The sequence below is a fragment of the Scyliorhinus torazame genome, chromosome 6 (genome assembly GCF_047496885.1).
Source record: "Scyliorhinus torazame isolate Kashiwa2021f chromosome 6, sScyTor2.1, whole genome shotgun sequence".
Lineage (NCBI taxonomy): Eukaryota > Metazoa > Chordata > Chondrichthyes > Carcharhiniformes > Scyliorhinidae > Scyliorhinus > Scyliorhinus torazame.
Window position 1 is genome coordinate 287,988,989 of NC_092712.1, and position 21,468 is coordinate 288,010,456.

The 21,468-nt window shown below is 43.5% G+C and overlaps 1 protein-coding gene across 1 annotated transcript in view; it reads left to right on the forward strand.

The window, feature by feature from the left end:
- The window catches only part of LOC140425873 (collagen alpha-6(VI) chain-like), an 87,458-nt gene that overhangs the window by 53,107 nt on the left and 12,883 nt on the right, over positions 1-21,468 (forward strand). Inside the window, exons 19-23 of the mRNA XM_072510253.1 lie at positions 2,369-2,479; positions 9,437-9,547; positions 16,505-16,615; positions 16,726-16,762; positions 19,623-20,180. Of these exons, the coding sequence (XP_072366354.1) occupies positions 2,369-2,479; positions 9,437-9,547; positions 16,505-16,615; positions 16,726-16,762; positions 19,623-20,180 (928 nt within the window). The remainder of the gene's footprint in view (positions 1-2,368; positions 2,480-9,436; positions 9,548-16,504; positions 16,616-16,725; positions 16,763-19,622; positions 20,181-21,468) is intronic.

Genomic DNA, 21,468 nt, shown 5'->3' on the forward strand with positions numbered 1-21,468 from the left:
AATAGTCAGCAATGAGTGCTCTTATCCTGCAGCACCACCAGAACCGGTGGCCATTTCTGGGACTACACAGAGTCCCAAAGAAGTGAAGTAATACGGAGCCGAGCATTAGTTCAAGTTCAGGATCTTGCCGGCACCAGACACAGCCTCCGGTGGAGAGTTAAGGGGACCAGTTAGACAGTGAAACGGGCAAATGAAACCTGGAGGTGAGAAATGAGGAAATTAAACTATTTAGCTCCTTTGATGTGGTGAGGAGCAGACAATCATTGCAAGCGTGTTTGTAAACATTGTGGTTCGCATCAAAGAACTGTACTTGAGATGCATTCAAACGTGAAGGGAACAATAAATAAATCATCCATCAGACAGTTATGCCTGAACCTGGAAACAGTCAATCACAGGCTAGTGAGGTCTTGCTCGGTGAAGCTAAATGGGTGCTTACAAAATTAATGGCTCTCAGGGAATGTGACGGTTTTGAAGTGCTGGGGGCTTTCTTGGAATCCTCTGACACTTGTAACAGCTGCTGTTTGAAAGGCTTTTGTCTAAGGGAGCAGCTTTTAGGAAAGGGAAAGTGTTTCATCATTGATTTTTCACTGCAATCCCTGACGTCTCTTCACAGCCCACTCTAAAACCAAGTGGCAGATACACCCAATTTAACTTCTGTAGATTCCTCCTCAATTCCACCCAGATGTTTCTTACACTGTGAGCCAACTGGCCTCAATGGGCTCTGACTTCCACTCAAGTGTTTCACAAATTTAAGTCTTGAAAAGACATGCCTTAGAATCTTCGTCCAAAGAACGTTTTCCCTCAGCTCTTTCTTCCAGCAAGAAGTAATTTTGAGGATTGTAGAATCTCCTTCGAAGGATTTTCTATTTTGAATTGCCATGTGCTTTCAATCTTCCACACGATCTCTAAGGACACAGCCACCACAATAGATCACTGTTGCTTCACAGGCATTAAGATATCACCAACCTTAGGATTACTTCAGATAACTGGCTTCTTGCTAGCCGACTCCATCAGGTCTGTACTTTTCAGCTGTCTTTAACTGGAGATTCTCTCTCTCTGTCCCTTCCTTTAACTTCAATGAACAGTACCTTTTTACAATTTCCAGGTCCTTTGTTGTTTTGACCCCCATTTTCCTGGAACATCTCTTGTAATTCCAAGGTTTCTCGAACCATTTGTTCATTAGTCTCTGGGACTTGCTTCCTTCCCATGACTTCATTGTTCTGCTTCTCTGCTTCTGGCACAGTTGGGAGAGCTGTTTCTCCTCCAGCTACCTACCTCCAGCTGCCTTGGGTCCAGCCTTAACTAAATGCAAAAAGAATTTCAAACTTAAAGTGGCCCCTGGTTGCTAAGCAAATTCCAGTGCTCCTGTTTGGTTTTTAACATGGTAAACTCTCTAATCACAAAACAGTCAAAGTTTGAAATGAAACCAAACCTCCCAAACATGCAAACACCATTGCTTAGCGCAAATTAAACTTAAGTGTTCAACTTTATTTCAAAAAAAGATTTAATTATACTCACTAAATCTGTACCTTTGGGCCGGATTCTGCTGCCCGCCCGCCGCATGAATGCCAATGGTGTGCCACGTAGAATGGTGATGGGTTCCCAATGACCTCGTTCCTCATTTTCCTGTCACCAGGTGGATGCAGCCGGAGAACCACGACCTTTACTTCTAATATCCAACAATACAAACCTAGATTGCTTAAAACTCCCTCTCCTTCCTGGCACAAATGATGAAATTGCAAACAAATCTTTTTTGATTTATTTTCCTGCAGCCGGCAGTAATCCAGAAGTGGCGGACATCATTTTCCTAATCGATGGATCAAGTAGTATACACTCTCAAAACTTTGAACAAGTAAAAGAAGCTATAATAAGCTTTATCAACAAAAAAGAGTTTGGTAAAACCAGAGTCCAAATTGGTGTCATACAGTTCAGCACTAAGCCACGTTTGGAATTTCAGCTTGATCAATATGATGACAAAGCAGTATTACTGAAAGCTGTTCATCAGATTCAGCAGTTACATGGGGGTACAAATACCGGCCAAGCACTGAACTTTACAATCGGCTACTTTGATAGCTCAAAAGGGGGCCGGCCTGGAATACAACAATACCTCATACTGATTACAGATGGAGAGTCAGGTGATCAGGTGTCTGAAGCTGCCAGAGCCATCAGAGATAGAGGGCTTAATGTTTTTGCCATCGGTATTGGCGCTGCTAATCATGCTGAGCTTGTGACGATTTCAGGATCCCATGAAAAAGCATTTCATCTAGACAACTTTGATACCCTAAAGGACCTGGAAAAATGGATTTCATTTGAAGCACGCAATCCAAATGGTGAGTTGAAAAAGTTTGAATTTTTCTTTTTAAACTAGCAGATTGATTCCATGGTTGGAGAAAACTTTGAAGCCAGTGCTAGAATTGGGAGCCTTGCCACTGGCAATGGATTTGGGAATATCATGGATGCTTTGCTGTTCATCTTTCCAGTATGCGTTGATTGGTAGCAAATTTACCATCAGTGCAGACGTAGAAGATTAGTAACAACTGTGTTGTCTCCTCAAGATTGTGATAATTGTTGCGTTCCTTTTAATGCCAGGAGCCTGGCATACTTCAGCCAAGCAGTCACATTGAAAGTAAGAATTTTGAAAACCTGAACAACTTAACAGGCTTCTCCAACAGATGACGTTTAACCGTTTTGGTGGTTGATTTGTCAGTTCCAATAAACTTGACAGTTGATCCTCTTTTTTCCCCATGCACATTTATTCCTACTTTTAACAATTCCACCAAGCAGCTGGGCTTGAAGTAGGCAGGGTGAACTAACTGAATAGTTGTGAGCAAACTGATGCTTCACTCTCTTCAGAGGTTTCCCTTTGTGTGACATTGTTTCCCTCACACCCAGGTGATATCACCGAAGGAACTTTCATAGAATCATAGAATTCACAGTGCAGAAGGAGGCCATTCGGCCCATCGAGTCTGCACCGGCTCTTGGAAAGAGCACCCTACCGAAGGTCAACACCTCCATTCTATCCCCAGAACCCAGTAACCTCACCCAACACTAAGGGGAGTTTTGGACACTAAGGGCAATTTATCATGGCCAATCCAGCTAACCTGCACATCTTTGGACTGTGGGAGGAAACCAGAGCACCCGGAGAAAACCCACGCACACACGGGGAGGATGTGCAGACTCCACACAGACAGTGACCCAAGCCGAAATCGAACCTGGGACCCTGGAGCTGTGAAGCAATTGTGCTATCCACAATGCTACCGTGCTGCCCTTTGAGAACTAAGGAAGTGGGCAGGGAACAGCACAGGGATTGGGAATTGAAAGATGGAGAGGAAAATATGAAGGTAAAGTGAATGACGAATCTGGAAGGTGAGGATAACTGAAAGAAAAGAAAAAAATTGGGGAAGAGGTTTGGGGCGAGTAATTCGGAGAGGCAGACGAGAGAGAGAGATAGAGAGAGTGAGGGGATTGGGGAAGTTACAGGAAGAAAATTGGGGGTGCGGGGAAGGGAGAGAAAATATGGCAGGCAGAACGTAAGTCTACGAGTATGGTCCTTCCGCACACCAATATAAAAGTCAGAGGCAAGTGTGCTTCAAATGGCCAGCTCACTCTTCAGCCATTTAACTACAATAGGGCCTTTAATTTGCTCATCCAGAACTTCTGCCCCCATCCAAGAAGATATCCTTCCTCCGGGAGCTGCCATGCAATCAGATAGTCAGCAGTGAGTGCTCTTATCCTGCAGCACCACCAGAACCAGTGGCTATTTCTGGGACTACACTGAGTCCCAAAGAAGTGGAGTAGTACAGAGCCGGGCATTAGTTCAATGTCGGCATCTTGCCGGGACCAGACACAGCCTCCGGTGCAGAGCTTAGGGGACCAGGTAGACAGGGAAAGGGGCAAATGAAACCTGGAAGTGAGAAATGAGGAACTGAAGCAATTTAGCTCCTTTGATGTGGTGAGGAACAGACAATCATTGCAAGAGTGTTTGCAAACATTGTGGTTCGCATCAAAGAACTGTACTTGAGATGCATTCAAACGTGAAAGGAAAAATAAATAAATAATCCATCACACAGTAATGCCCGAACCTGGAAACAGTCAATCACAGGCTAGTGAGGCTTGCTCGGTTAAACTAAAAGGGTGCTTACAAAATTAATGGCTCTCAGGGAATGTGAGGGTTTTCAAGTGCTGGGACTTTCTTGGAATCCTCTGACACTTATAACAGCTGCTGTTTGAAAGGCTTTTGTCTAAGGGAGGAGCTTTTAGGAAAGAGAAAGTGTTTCATCATTGATTTTTCATTGCTATCCCTGACTTCTCTTCACAGCCCACTCTGAAACCAAGTGGCAGATGACACCCAATCAAACTTCTGTAGATTCCACCTCAATTTCCCCCAGATGTTTCTTACACTGTGAGCCAACTGGCCTCAATGGACTCTGACTTCTACTCAAGTGTTTCACAAATTTAACTCTTGAAAAGACATGCCTTAGATTCTTCGTCCAAACAACGTTTTCCCTCAGCTCTTTCTTCCAGCAAGAAGTAATTTTGAGGATTGTAGAATCTCCTTAGAAGGATTTTCTATTTTGAATTTCCATGTGCTTTCAATCTTCCACACGATCTCTAAGGACACAGCCACAACAATAGATCACTATTGCTTCACAGGCATTAAGATATCACCAACCTTAGGATCACTTCAGATAACTGGCTTGTCGCTAGCCAATTCCATCAGGCCTGTACTTTTCAGCTGTCTTTAACTGGAGACTCTCTCTCTCTCTCTCATTCCCTTGCTTTAACTTCAATGAACAGTACTTTTTTTCAATTGCCAGTTCCTTTGTTCTTTTGAGTTCAGTTTACCTGGAACATCTCTTGTAATTCCTAGGTTTCTCGAACTATCTGTTCATTAGTTTCTGGGACTTGCTTCCTTCCCATGACTTCATTGTTCTGCTTCTCTGCTTCTGGCACAGTTGGGAGAGCTGTTTCTCCTCCAGCTACCTACCTCCAGCAGCCTTGGGTCCAGCCTTAACTAAATGCAAAAAGTCTTTCTAACTTAAAATGGCCCCTGGTTGTGAACCAAATTCCAGTGCTCCTGTTTGATTTTTAACAATGTAAACTCTCTAATAACAATACAGACAAAGTTTGAAATGAAACCAAACCTCCCAAACATGCAAGCAACATTGCTTAGCGCAAATTAAACTGAAGTGTTAAACTTTATTTCAAAAAAACATTTAATTATACTCACTTAAATCTGTACCTTTGGGCCGGATTCTGCTGCCCGCCCGCCGCATGAACGGCAACGGTGTGCCACGTAGAATGGAGATGCGTTCTCCAATGACCTCGTTCCTCATTTTCCTGTCGCCAGGTGAACGCGGCCGGAGAAACACTACCTTTACTTCCAATATCCAACAATACAAACATAGATTGCTTAAAAGTCCCTCTGCTTCCTGGCACAAATGATGAAATTGCAAACAAATCTTTTTTGTTTTATTTTCCTGCAGCGGGCAGTAATCCAGAAGTGGCGGACATCATTTTCCTAATCGATGGATCAAGTAGTATACACTCTCAAAACTTTGAACAAGTAAAAGAAGCTATAATAAGCTTTATCAACAAAAATGAGTTTGGTAAAACCAGAGTCCAAATTGGCATCATACAGTTCAGCACTAAGCCACGTTTGGAATTTCAGCTTGATCAATATGATGACAAAGCAGTATTACTGAAAGCTGTTCATCAGATTCAGCAGTTACATGGGGGTACAAATACCGGCCAAGCACTGAACTTTACAATCGACTACTTTGATAGCTCAAAAGGGGGCCGGCCTGGAATACAACAATACCTCATACTGATTACAGATGGAGAGTCAGGCGATCATGTGTCTGAAGCTGCCAGAGCCATCAGAGATAGAGGGCTTAATGTTTTTGCCATCGGTATTGGCTCTGCTAATCATGCTGAGCTTGTGACGATTTCAGGATCCCATGAAAAAGCATTTCATCTAGACAACTTTGATACCCTAAAGGACCTGGAACAATGGATTTCATTTGAAGCACACAGTCCAAATGGTGAGTTGAGAAATTTTGAATATTACTTTTTAAACTAGCAGATTGATTCCATGGTTGGAGAAAACTTTGAAGCCAGTGCTAGAATTGGGAGCCTTGCCCACTGGCAGTGAGTGGATTTGGGAATATCATGGATGCTTTGCTGTTCAATTTTCCAGTATGCGTTGATTGGTAGCAAATTTACCATCAGGGCAGACGTAGAAGATTAGGAACAACTGTGTAGTCTCCTCAAGATTGTGATAATTGTTGAGTTCCTTTTAATGCCAGAAGCCTGACATACTTCACGCAAGCAGCCACATTGAAAGGAATAATTTTGAAAACCTTAATAACTTAACAGGTTCCTCCAACAGATGACATCTAACGCTTTTGGTGGTTGATTTGTCAGTTCCAATGAACTTGACAGTTTATCCTCTTTTTTCCCCATGCGCATTTATTCCTACTTTTCACAATTCCACCAAGCAGCTGGGCTTGAAGTAGGCAGGGTGAAATAACTGAATGGTTGTGAGCAAACTGATGCTTCACTCCCTTCAGAGGTTTCCCTTTGTGTGAGGTTGTTTCCCTCATACCCAGGTGATATCACCGAAGGAACTTGAGAACTAAGGAAGTGGGCAGGGACCAGCACAGGGATTGGGAGTGGAAAGATGGAGATGAAAGTATGAAGGAAAAGTGAATGACAATGCTGGAAGGTGAGGAGAACTGAAAGAAAAGAAAAAAATTGGGGAAGAGATTTGGGGAGAGCAATTTGGAGAGGCATACGAGAGAGAGAGATAGAGAGAGTGAGGGGATTGGGGAAGTTGCAGGTAGAAAATTGGGGGTGCGGGGGAGGGAGAGAAAATATGGGTGGCAGAACTTTACTCTACAAGTATGCTCCTTCTGCACACCAATGTAAAAGTCAGAGGCAAGTGTGCTTCAAATGGCCAGCTCACCCGTCAGCCATTTAGATACAATAGGGCCTTTAATTGGCTCAGCCAGAACTTCTGCCCCCATCCAAGTGGATATCCTGCCTCCGGGAGCTGCCATGCAATCAAATAGTCAGCAATGAGTGCTCTTATCCTGCAGCACCACCAGAACCGGTGGCCATTTCTGGGACTACACAGAGTCCCAAAGAAGTGAAGTAATACGGAGCCGAGCATTAGTTCAAGTTCAGGATCTTGCCGGCACCAGACACAGCCTCCGGTGGAGAGTTAAGGGGACCAGTTAGACAGTGAAACGGGCAAATGAAACCTGGAGGTGAGAAATGAGGAAATTAAACTATTTAGCTCCTTTGATGTGGTGAGGAGCAGACAATCATTGCAAGCGTGTTTGTAAACATTGTGGTTCGCATCAAAGAACTGTACTTGAGATGCATTCAAACGTGAAGGGAACAATAAATAAATCATCCATCAGACAGTTATGCCTGAACCTGGAAACAGTCAATCACAGGCTAGTGAGGTCTTGCTCGGTGAAGCTAAATGGGTGCTTACAAAATTAATGGCTCTCAGGGAATGTGACGGTTTTGAAGTGCTGGGGGCTTTCTTGGAATCCTCTGACACTTGTAACAGCTGCTGTTTGAAAGGCTTTTGTCTAAGGGAGCAGCTTTTAGGAAAGGGAAAGTGTTTCATCATTGATTTTTCACTGCAATCCCTGACGTCTCTTCACAGCCCACTCTAAAACCAAGTGGCAGATACACCCAATTTAACTTCTGTAGATTCCTCCTCAATTCCACCCAGATGTTTCTTACACTGTGAGCCAACTGGCCTCAATGGGCTCTGACTTCCACTCAAGTGTTTCACAAATTTAAGTCTTGAAAAGACATGCCTTAGAATCTTCGTCCAAAGAACGTTTTCCCTCAGCTCTTTCTTCCAGCAAGAAGTAATTTTGAGGATTGTAGAATCTCCTTCGAAGGATTTTCTATTTTGAATTGCCATGTGCTTTCAATCTTCCACACGATCTCTAAGGACACAGCCACCACAATAGATCACTGTTGCTTCACAGGCATTAAGATATCACCAACCTTAGGATTACTTCAGATAACTGGCTTCTTGCTAGCCGACTCCATCAGGTCTGTACTTTTCAGCTGTCTTTAACTGGAGATTCTCTCTCTCTGTCCCTTCCTTTAACTTCAATGAACAGTACCTTTTTACAATTTCCAGGTCCTTTGTTGTTTTGACCCCCATTTTCCTGGAACATCTCTTGTAATTCCAAGGTTTCTCGAACCATTTGTTCATTAGTCTCTGGGACTTGCTTCCTTCCCATGACTTCATTGTTCTGCTTCTCTGCTTCTGGCACAGTTGGGAGAGCTGTTTCTCCTCCAGCTACCTACCTCCAGCTGCCTTGGGTCCAGCCTTAACTAAATGCAAAAAGAATTTCAAACTTAAAGTGGCCCCTGGTTGCTAAGCAAATTCCAGTGCTCCTGTTTGGTTTTTAACATGGTAAACTCTCTAATCACAAAACAGTCAAAGTTTGAAATGAAACCAAACCTCCCAAACATGCAAACACCATTGCTTAGCGCAAATTAAACTTAAGTGTTCAACTTTATTTCAAAAAAAGATTTAATTATACTCACTAAATCTGTACCTTTGGGCCGGATTCTGCTGCCCGCCCGCCGCATGAATGCCAATGTTGTGCCACGTAGAATGGAGATGGGTTCCCAATGACCTCGTTCCTCATTTTCCTGTCACCAGGTGGACGCAGCCGGAGAACCACGACCATTACTTCTAATATCCAACAATACAAACCTAGATTGCTTAAAACTCCCTCTCCTTCCTGGCACAAATGATGAAATTGCAAACAAATCTTTTTTGATTTATTTTCCTGCAGCCGGCAGTAATCCAGAAGTGGCGGACATCATTTTCCTAATCGATGGATCAAGTAGTATACACTCTCAAAACTTTGAACAAGTAAAAGAAGCTATAATAAGCTTTATCAACAAAAATGAGTTTGGTAAAACCAGAGTCCAAATTGGTGTCATACAGTTCAGCACTAAGCCACGTTTGGAATTTCAGCTTGATCAATATGATGACAAAGCAGTATTACTGAAAGCTGTTCATCAGATTCAGCAGTTACATGGGGGTACAAATACCGGCCAAGCACTGAACTTTACAATCGGCTACTTTGATAGCTCAAAAGGGGGCCGGCCTGGAATACAACAATACCTCATACTGATTACAGATGGAGAGTCAGGTGATCAGGTGTCTGAAGCTGCCAGAGCCATCAGAGATAGAGGGCTTAATGTTTTTGCCATCGGTATTGGCGCTGCTAATCATGCTGAGCTTGTGACGATTTCAGGATCCCATGAAAAAGCATTTCATCTAGACAACTTTGATACCCTAAAGGACCTGGAAAAATGGATTTCATTTGAAGCACGCAATCCAAATGGTGAGTTGAAAAAGTTTGAATTTTTCTTTTTAAACTAGCAGATTGATTCCATGGTTGGAGAAAACTTTGAAGCCAGTGCTAGAATTGGGAGCCTTGCCACTGGCAATGGATTTGGGAATATCATGGATGCTTTGCTGTTCATCTTTCCAGTATGCGTTGATTGGTAGCAAATTTACCATCAGTGCAGACGTAGAAGATTAGTAACAACTGTGTTGTCTCCTCAAGATTGTGATAATTGTTGCGTTCCTTTTAATGCCAGGAGCCTGGCATACTTCAGCCAAGCAGTCACATTGAAAGTAAGAATTTTGAAAACCTTAACAACTTAACAGGCTTCTCCAACAGATGACGTTTAACCGTTTTGGTGGTTGATTTGTCAGTTCCAATAAACTTGACAGTTGATCCTCTTTTTTCCCCATGCACATTTATTCCTACTTTTAACAATTCCACCAAGCAGCTGGGCTTGAAGTAGGCAGGGTGAACTAACTGAATAGTTGTGAGCAAACTGATGCTTCACTCTCTTCAGAGGTTTCCCTTTGTGTGACATTGTTTCCCTCACACCCAGGTGATATCACCGAAGGAACTTTCATAGAATCATAGAATTCACAGTGCAGAAGGAGGCCATTCGGCCCATCGAGTCTGCACCGGCTCTTGGAAAGAGCACCCTACCGAAGGTCAACACCTCCATTCTATCCCCAGAACCCAGTAACCTCACCCAACACTAAGGGGAATTTTGGACACTAAGGGCAATTTATCATGGCCAATCCAGCTAACCTGCACATCTTTGGACTGTGGGAGGAAACCAGAGCACCCGGAGAAAACCCACGCACACACGGGGAGGATGTGCAGACTCCACACAGACAGTGACCCAAGCCGAAATCGAACCTGGGACCCTGGAGCTGTGAAGCAATTGTGCTATCCACAATGCTACCGTGCTGCCCTTTGAGAACTAAGGAAGTGGGCAGGGAACAGCACAGGGATTGGGAATTGAAAGATGGAGAGGAAAATATGAAGGTAAAGTGAATGACGAATCTGGAAGGTGAGGATAACTGAAAGAAAAGAAAAAAATTGGGGAAGAGATTTGGGGCGAGTAATTCGGAGAGGCAGAAGAGAGAGAGAGATAGAGAGAGTGAGGGGATTGGGGAAGTTACAGGAAGAAAATTGGGGGTGCGGGGAAGGGAGAGAAAATATGGCAGGCAGAACGTAAGTCTACGAGTATGGTCCTTCCGCACACCAATATAAAAGTCAGAGGCAAGTGTGCTTCAAATGGCCAGCTCACTCTTCAGCCATTTAACTACAATAGGGCCTTTAATTTGCTCATCCAGAACTTCTGCCCCCATCCAAGAAGATATCCTTCCTCCGGGAGCTGCCATGCAATCAGATAGTCAGCAGTGAGTGCTCTTATCCTGCAGCACCACCAGAACCAGTGGCTATTTCTGGGACTACACTGAGTCCCAAAGAAGTGGAGTAGTACAGAGCCGGGCATTAGTTCAATGTCGGCATCTTGCCGGGACCAGACACAGCCTCCGGTGCAGAGCTTAGGGGACCAGGTAGACAGGGAAAGGGGCAAATGAAACCTGGAAGTGAGAAATGAGGAACTGAAGCAATTTAGCTCCTTTGATGTGGTGAGGAACAGACAATCATTGCAAGAGTGTTTGCAAACATTGTGGTTCGCATCAAAGAACTGTACTTGAGATGCATTCAAACGTGAAAGGAAAAATAAATAAATAATCCATCACACAGTTATGCCTGAACCTGGAAACAGTCAATCACAGGCTAGTGAGGCTTGCTCGGTTAAACTAAAAGGGTGCTTACAAAATTAATGGCTCTCAGGGAATGTGAGGGTTTTCAAGTGCTGGGACTTTCTTGGAATCCTCTGACACTTATAACAGCTGCTGTTTGAAAGGCTTTTGTCTAAGGGAGGAGCTTTTAGGAAAGAGAAAGTGTTTCATCATTGATTTTTCATTGCTATCCCTGACTTCTCTTCACAGCCCACTCTGAAACCAAGTGGCAGATGACACCCAATCAAACTTCTGTAGATTCCACCTCAATTTCCCCCAGATGTTTCTTACACTGTGAGCCAACTGGCCTCAATGGACTCTGACTTCTACTCAAGTGTTTCACAAATTTAACTCTTGAAAAGACATGCCTTAGATTCTTCGTCCAAACAACGTTTTCCCTCAGCTCTTTCTTCCAGCAAGAAGTAATTTTGAGGATTGTAGAATCTCCTTAGAAGGATTTTCTATTTTGAATTGCCATGTGCTTTCAATCTTCCACACGATCTCTAAGGACACAGCCACAACAATAGATCACTATTGCTTCACAGGCATTAAGATATCACCAACCTTAGGATCACTTCAGATAACTGGCTTGTCGCTAGCCAATTCCATCAGGCCTGTACTTTTCAGCTGTCTTTAACTGGAGACTCTCTCTCTCTCTCTCATTCCCTTGCTTTAACTTCAATGAACAGTACCTTTTTTCAATTGCCAGTTCCTTTGTTCTTTTGAGTTCAGTTTACCTGGAACATCTCTTGTAATTCCTAGGTTTCTCGAACTATCTGTTCATTAGTTTCTGGGACTTGCTTCCTTCCCATGACTTCATTGTTCTGCTTCTCTGCTTCTGGCACAGTTGGGAGAGCTGTTTCTCCTCCAGCTACCTACCTCCAGCAGCCTTGGGTCCAGCCTTAACTAAATGCAAAAAGTCTTTCTAACTTAAAGTGGCCCCTGGTTGTGAACCAAATTCCAGTGCTCCTGTTTGATTTTTAACAATGTAAACTCTCTAATAACAATACAGACAAAGTTTGAAATGAAACCAAACCTCCCAAACATGCAAACACCATTGCTTAGCGCAAATTAAACTGAAGTGTTAAACTTTATTTCAAAAAAACATTTAATTATACTCACTTAAATCTGTACCTTTGGGCCGGATTCTGCTGCCCGCCCGCCGCATGAACGCCAACGGTGTGCCACGCAGAATGGAGATGCGTTCTCCAATGACCTCGTTCCTCATTTTCCTGTCGCCAGGTGAACGCGGCCGGAGAAACACTACCTTTACTTCTAATATCCAACAATACAAACATAGATTGCTTAAAAGTCCCTCTGCTTCCTGGCACAAATGATGAAATTGCAAACAAATCTTTTTTGTTTTATTTTCCTGCAGCGGGCAGTAATCCAGAAGTGGCGGACATCATTTTCCTAATCGATGGATCAAGTAGTATACACTCTCAAAACTTTGAACAAGTAAAAGAAGCTATAATAAGCTTTATCAACAAAAATGAGTTTGGTAAAACCAGAGTCCAAATTGGCATCATACAGTTCAGCACTAAGCCACGTTTGGAATTTCAGCTTGATCAATATGATGACAAAGCAGTATTACTGAAAGCTGTTCATCAGATTCAGCAGTTACATGGGGGTACAAATACCGGCCAAGCACTGAACTTTACAATCGACTACTTTGATAGCTCAAAAGGGGGCCGGCCTGGAATACAACAATACCTCATACTGATTACAGATGGAGAGTCAGGCGATCATGTGTCTGAAGCTGCCAGAGCCATCAGAGATAGAGGGCTTAATGTTTTTGCCATCGGTATTGGCTCTGCTAATCATGCTGAGCTTGTGACGATTTCAGGATCCCATGAAAAAGCATTTCATCTAGACAACTTTGATACCCTAAAGGACCTGGAACAATGGATTTCATTTGAAGCACACAGTCCAAATGGTGAGTTGAGAAATTTTGAATATTACTTTTTAAACTAGCAGATTGATTCCATGGTTGGAGAAAACTTTGAAGCCAGTGCTAGAATTGGGAGCCTTGCCCACTGGCAGTGAGTGGATTTGGGAATATCATGGATGCTTTGCTGTTCAATTTTCCAGTATGCGTTGATTGGTAGCAAATTTACCATCAGGGCAGACGTAGAAGATTAGGAACAACTGTGTAGTCTCCTCAAGATTGTGATAATTGTTGAGTTCCTTTTAATGCCAGAAGCCTGACATACTTCACGCAAGCAGCCACATTGAAAGGAATAATTTTGAAAACCTTAATAACTTAACAGGTTCCTCCAACAGATGACGTCTAACGGTTTTGGTGGTTGATTTGTCAGTTCCAATGAACTTGACAGTTTATCCTCTTTTTTCCCCATGCACATTTATTCCTACTTTTCACAATTCCACCAAGCAGCTGGGCTTGAAGTAGGCAGGGTGAAATAACTGAATGGTTGTGAGCAAACTGATGCTTCACTCCCTTCAGAGGTTTCCCTTTGTGTGAGGTTGTTTCCCTCATACCCAGGTGATATCACCGAAGGAACTTGAGAACTAAGGAAGTGGGCAGGGACCAGCACAGGGATTGGGAGTGGAAAGATGGAGAGGAAAGTATGAAGGAAAAGTGAATGACAATGCTGGAAGGTGAGGAGAACTGAAAGAAAAGAAAAAAATTGGGGAAGAGATTTGGGGAGAGCAATTTGGAGAGGTATACGAGAGAGAGAGATAGAGAGAGTGAGGGGATTGGGGAAGTTGCAGGAAGAAAATTGGGGGTGCGGGGGAGGGAGAGAAAATATGGGTGGCAGAACTTTACTCTACAAGTATGCTCCTTCTGCACACCAATGTAAAAGTCAGAGGCAAGTGTGCTTCAAATGGCCAGCTCACCCGTCAGCCATTTAGATACAATAGGGCCTTTAATTGGCTCAGCCAGAACTTCTGCCCCCATCCAAGTGGATATCCTGCCTCCGGGAGCTGCCATGCAATCAAATAGTCAGCAATGAGTGCTCTTATCCTGCAGCACCACCAGAACCGGTGGCCACTTCTGGGACTACACAGAGTCCCAAAGAAGTGAAGTAATACGGAGCCGAGCATTAGTTCAAGTTCAGGATCTTGCCGGCACCAGACACAGCCTCCGGTGGAGAGTTAAGGGGACCAGTTAGACAGTGAAACGGGCAAATGAAACCTGGAGGTGAGAAATGAGGAAATTAAACTATTTAGCACCTTTGATGTGGTGAGGAGCAGACAATCATTGCAAGCGTGTTTGTAAACATTGTGGTTCGCATCAAAGAACTGTACTTGAGATGCATTCAAACGTGAAGGGAACAATAAATAAATCATCCATCAGACAGTTATGCCTGAACCTGGAAACAGTCAATCACAGGCTAGTGAGGTCTTGCTCGGTGAAGCTAAATGGGTGCTTACAAAATTAATGGCTCTCAGGGAATGTGACGGTTTTGAAGTGCTGGGGGCTTTCTTGGAATCCTCTGACACTTGTAACAGCTGCTGTTTGAAAGGCTTTTGTCTAAGGGAGCAGCTTTTAGGAAAGGGAAAGTGTTTCATCATTGATTTTTCACTGCAATCCCTGACTTCTCTTCACAGCCCACTCTAAAACCAAGTGGCAGATACACCCAATTTAACTTCTGTAGATTCCTCCTCAATTCCCCCCAGATGTTTCTTACACTGTGAGCCAACTGGCCTCAATGGGCTCTGACTTCCACTCAAGTGTTTCACAAATTTAAGTCTTGAAAAGACATGCCTTAGAATCTTCGTCCAAAGAACGTTTTCCGTCAGCTCTTTCTTCCAGCAAGAAGTAATTTTGAGGATTGTAGAATCTCCTTCGAAGGATTTTCTATTTTGAATTGCCATGTGCTTTCAATCTTCCACACGATCTCTAAGGACACAGCCACCAAAATAGATCACTGTTGCTTCACAGGCATTAAGATATCACCAACCTTAGGATTACTTCAGATAACTGGCTTCTTGCTAGCCGACTCCATCAGGTCTGTACTTTTCAGCTGTCTTTAACTGGAGATTCTCTCTCTCTGTCCCTTCCTTTAACTTCAATGAACAGTACCTTTTTACAATTTCCAGGTCCTTTGTTGTTTTGACCCCCATTTTCCTGGAACATCTCTTGTAATTCCAAGGTTTCTCGAACCATTTGTTCATTAGTCTCTGGGACTTGCTTCCTTCCCATGACTTCATTGTTCTGCTTCTCTGCTTCTGGCACAGTTGGGAGAGCTGTTTCTCCTCCAGCTACCTACCTCCAGCTGCCTTGGGTCCAGCCTTAACTAAATGCAAAAAGAATTTCAAACTTAAAGTGGCCCCTGGTTGCTAAGCAAATTCCAGTGCTCCTGTTTGGTTTTTAACATGGTAAACTCTCTAATCACAAAACAGTCAAAGTTTGAAATGAAACCAAACCTCCCAAACATGCAAACACCATTGCTTAGCGCAAATTAAACTTAAGTGTTCAACTTTATTTCAAAAAAAGATTTAATTATACTCACTAAATCTGTACCTTTGGGCCGGATTCTGCTGCCCGCCCGCCGCATGAATGCCAATGTTGTGCCACGTAGAATGGAGATGGGTTCCCAATGACCTCGTTCCTCATTTTCCTGTCACCAGGTGGACGCAGCCGGAGAACCACGACCTTTACTTCTAATATCCAACAATACAAACCTAGATTGCTTAAAACTCCCTCTCCTTCCTGGCACAAATGATGAAATTGCAAACAAATCTTTTTTGATTTATTTTCCTGCAGCCGGCAGTAATCCAGAAGTGGCGGACATCATTTTCCTAATCGATGGATCAAGTAGTATACACTCTCAAAACTTTGAACAAGTAAAAGAAGCTATAATAAGCTTTATCAACAAAAATGAGTTTGGTAAAACCAGAGTCCAAATTGGTGTCATACAGTTCAGCACTAAGCCACGTTTGGAATTTCAGCTTGATCAATATGATGACAAAGCAGTATTACTGAAAGCTGTTCATCAGATTCAGCAGTTACATGGGGGTACAAATACCGGCCAAGCACTGAACTTTACAATCGGCTACTTTGATAGCTCAAAAGGGGGCCGGCCTGGAATACAACAATACCTCATACTGATTACAGATGGAGAGTCAGGTGATCAGGTGTCTGAAGCTGCCAGAGCCATCAGAGATAGAGGGCTTAATGTTTTTGCCATCGGTATTGGCGCTGCTAATCATGCTGAGCTTGTGACGATTTCAGGATCCCATGAAAAAGCATTTCATCTAGACAACTTTGATACCCTAAAGGACCTGGAAAAATGGATTTCATTTGAAGCACGCAATCCAAATGGTGAGTTGAAAAAGTTTGAATTTTTCTTTTTAAACTAGCAGATTGATTCCATGGTTGGAGAAAACTTTGAAGCCAGTGCTAGAATTGGGAGCCTTGCCACTGGCAATGGATTTGGGAATATCATGGATGCTTTGCTGTTCATCTTTCCAGTATGCGTTGATTGGTAGCAAATTTACCATCAGTGCAGACGTAGAAGATTAGTAACAACTGTGTTGTCTCCTCAAGATTGTGATAATTGTTGCGTTCCTTTTAATGCCAGGAGCCTGGCATACTTCAGCCAAGCAGTCACATTGAAAGTAAGAATTTTGAAAACCTTAACAACTTAACAGGCTTCTCCAACAGATGACGTTTAACCGTTTTGGTGGTTGATTTGTCAGTTCCAATAAACTTGACAGTTGATCCTCTTTTTTCCCCATGCACATTTATTCCTACTTTTAACAATTCCACCAAGCAGCTGGGCTTGAAGTAGGCAGGGTGAACTAACTGAATAGTTGTGAGCAAACTGATGCTTCACTCTCTTCAGAGGTTTCCCTTTGTGTGACATTGTTTCCCTCACACCCAGGTGATATCACCGAAGGAACTTTCATAGAATCATAGAATTCACAGTGCAGAAGGAGGCCATTCGGCCCATCGAGTCTGCACCGGCTCTTGGAAAGAGCACCCTACCGAAGGTCAACACCTCCATTCTATCCCCAGAACCCAGTAACCTCACCCAACACTAAGGGGAATTTTGGACACTAAGGGCAATTTATCATGGCCAATCCAGCTAACCTGCACATCTTTGGACTGTGGGAGGAAACCAGAGCACCCGGAGAAAACCCACGCACACACGGGGAGGATGTGCAGACTCCACACAGACAGTGACCCAAGCCGAAATCGAACCTGGGACCCTGGAGCTGTGAAGCAATTGTGCTATCCACAATGCTACCGTGCTGCCCTTTGAGAACTAAGGAAGTGGGCAGGGAACAGCACAGGGATTGGGAATTGAAAGATGGAGAGGAAAATATGAAGGTAAAGTGAATGACGAATCTGGAAGGTGAGGATAACTGAAAGAAAAGAAAAAAATTGGGGAAGAGATTTGGGGCGAGTAATTCGGAGAGGCAGAAGAGAGAGAGAGATAGAGAGAGTGAGGGGATTGGGGAAGTTACAGGAAGAAAATTGGGGGTGCGGGGAAGGGAGAGAAAATATGGCAGGCAGAACGTAAGTCTACGAGTATGGTCCTTCCGCACACCAATATAAAAGTCAGAGGCAAGTGTGCTTCAAATGGCCAGCTCACTCTTCAGCCATTTAACTACAATAGGGCCTTTAATTTGCTCATCCAGAACTTCTGCCCCCATCCAAGAAGATATCCTTCCTCCGGGAGCTGCCATGCAATCAGATAGTCAGCAGTGAGTGCTCTTATCCTGCAGCACCACCAGAACCAGTGGCTATTTCTGGGACTACACTGAGTCCCAAAGAAGTGGAGTAGTACAGAGCCGGGCATTAGTTCAATGTCGGCATCTTGCCGGGACCAGACACAGCCTCCGGTGCAGAGCTTAGGGGACCAGGTAGACAGGGAAAGGGGCAAATGAAACCTGGAAGTGAGAAATGAGGAACTGAAGCAATTTAGCTCCTTTGATGTGGTGAGGAACAGACAATCATTGCAAGAGTGTTTGCAAACATTGTGGTTCGCATCAAAGAACTGTACTTGAGATGCATTCAAACGTGAAAGGAAAAATAAATAAATAATCCATCACACAGTTATGCCTGAACCTGGAAACAGTCAATCACAGGCTAGTGAGGCTTGCTCGGTTAAACTAAAAGGGTGCTTACAAAATTAATGGCTCTCAGGGAATGTGAGGGTTTTCAAGTGCTGGGACTTTCTTGGAATCCTCTGACACTTATAACAGCTGCTGTTTGAAAGGCTTTTGTCTAAGGGAGGAGCTTTTAGGAAAGAGAAAGTGTTTCATCATTGATTTTTCATTGCTATCCCTGACTTCTCTTCACAGCCCACTCTGAAACCAAGTGGCAGATGACACCCAATCAAACTTCTGTAGATTCCACCTCAATTTCCCCCAGATGTTTCTTACACTGTGAGCCAACTGGCCTCAATGGACTCTGACTTCTACTCAAGTGTTTCACAAATTTAACTCTTGAAAAGACATGCCTTAGATTCTTCGTCCAAACAACGTTTTCCCTCAGCTCTTTCTTCCAGCAAGAAGTAATTTTGAGGATTGTAGAATCTCCTTAGAAGGATTTTCTATTTTGAATTGCCATGTGCTTTCAATCTTCCACACGATCTCTAAGGACACAGCCACAACAATAGATCACTATTGCTTCACAGGCATTAAGATATCACCAACCTTAGGATCACTTCAGATAACTGGCTTGTCGCTAGCCAATTCCATCAGGCCTGTACTTTTCAGCTGTCTTTAACTGGAGACTCTCTCTCTCTCTCTCATTCCCTTGCTTTAACTTCAATGAACAGTACCTTTTTTCAATTGCCAGTTCCTTTGTTCTTTTGAGTTCAGTTTACCTGGAACATCTCTTGTAATTCCTAGGTTTCTCGAACTATCTGTTCATTAGTTTCTGGGACTTGCTTCCTTCCCATGACTTCATTGTTCTGCTTCTCTGCTTCTGGCACAGTTGGGAGAGCTGTTTCTCCTCCAGCTACCTACCTCCAGCAGCCTTGGGTCCAGCCTTAACTAAATGCAAAAAGTCTTTCTAACTTAAAGTGGCCCCTGGTTGTGAACCAAATTCCAGTGCTCCTGTTTGATTTTTAACAATGTAAACTCTCTAATAACAATACAGACAAAGTTTGAAATGAAACCAAACCTCCCAAACATGCAAACACCATTGCTTAGCGCAAATTAAACTGAAGTGTTAAACTTTATTTCAAAAAAACATTTAATTATACTCACTTAAATCTGTACCTTTGGGCCGGATTCTGCTGCCCGCCCGCCGCATGAACGCCAACGGTGTGCCACGCAGAATGGAGATGCGTTCTCCAATGACCTCGTTCCTCATTTTCCTGTCGCCAGGTGAACGCGGCCGGAGAAACACTACCTTTACTTCTAATATCCAACAATACAAACATAGATTGCTTAAAAGTCCCTCTGCTTCCTGGCACAAATGATGAAATTGCAAACAAATCTTTTTTGTTTTATTTTCCTGCAGCGGGCAGTAATCCAGAAGTGGCGGACATCATTTTCCTAATCGATGGATCAAGTAGTATACACTCTCAAAACTTTGAACAAGTAAAAGAAGCTATAATAAGCTTTATCAACAAAAATGAGTTTGGTAAAACCAGAGTCCAAATTGGCATCATACAGTTCAGCACTAAGCCACGTTTGGAATTTCAGCTTGATCAATATGATGACAAAGCAGTATTACTGAAAGCTGTTCATCAGATTCAGCAGTTACATGGGGGTACAAATACCGGCCAAGCACTGAACTTTACAATCGACTACTTTGATAGCTCAAAAGGGGGCCGGCCTGGAATACAACAATACCTCATACTGATTACAGATGGAGAGTCAGGCGATCATGTGTCTGAAGCTGCCAGAGCCATCAGAGATAGAGGGCTTAATGTTTTTGCCATCGGTATTGGCTCTGCTAATCATGCTGAGCTTGTGACGATTTCAGGATCCCATGAAAAAGCATTTCATCTAGACAACTTTGATACCCTAAAGGACCTGGAACAATGGATTTCATTTGAAGCACACAGTCCAAATGGTGAGTTGAGAAATTTTGAATATTACTTTTTAAACTAGCAGATTGATTCCATGGTTGGAGAAAACTTTGAAGCCAGTGCTAGAATTGGGAGCCTTGCCCACTGGCAGTGAGTGGATTTGGGAATATCATGGATGCTTTGCTGTTCAATTTTCCAGTATGCGTTGATTGGTAGCAAATTTACCATCAGGGCAGACGTAGAAGATTAGGAACAACTGTGTAGTCTCCTCAAGATTGTGATAATTGTTGAGTTCCTTTTAATGCCAGAAGCCTGACATACTTCACGCAAGCAGCCACATTGAAAGGAATAATTTTGAAAACCTTAATAACTTAACAGGTTCCTCCAACAGATGACGTCTAACGGTTTTGGTGGTTGATTTGTCAGTTCCAATGAACTTGACAGTTTATCCTCTTTTTTCCCCATGCACATTTATTCCTACTTTTCACAATTCCACCAAGCAGCTGGGCTTGAAGTAGGCAGGGTGAAATAACTGAATGGTTGTGAGCAAACTGATGCTTCACTCCCTTCAGAGGTTTCCCTTTGTGTGAGGTTGTTTCCCTCATACCCAGGTGATATCACCGAAGGAACTTGAGAACTAAGGAAGTGGGCAGGGACCAGCACAGGGATTGGGAGTGGAAAGATGGAGAGGAAAGTATGAAGGAAAAGTGAATGACAATGCTGGAAGGTGAGGAGAACTGAAAGAAAAGAAAAAAATTGGGGAAGAGATTTGGGGAGAGCAATTTGGAGAGGTATACGAGAGAGAGAGATAGAGAGAGTGAGGGGATTGGGGAAGTTGCAGGAAGAAAATTGGGGGTGCGGGGGAGGGAGAGAAAATATGGGTGGCAGAACTTTACTCTACAAGTATGCTCCTTCTGCACACCAATGTAAAAGTCAGAGGCAAGTGTGCTTCAAATGGCCAGCTCACCCGTCAGCCATTTAGATACAATAGGGCCTTTAATTGGCTCAGCCAGAACTTCTGCCCCCATCCAAGTGGATATCCTGCCTCCGGGAGCTGCCATGCAATCAAATAGTCAGCAATGAGTGCTCTTATCCTGCAGCACCACCAGAACCGGTGGCCACTTCTGGGACTACACAGAGTCCCAAAGAAGTGAAGTAATACGGAGCCGAGCATTAGTTCAAGTTCAGGATCTTGCCGGCACCAGACACAGCCTCCGGTGGAGAGTTAAGGGGACCAGTTAGACAGTGAAACGGGCAAATGAAACCTGGAGGTGAGAAATGAGGAAATTAAACTATTTAGCACCTTTGATGTGGTGAGGAGCAGACAATCAT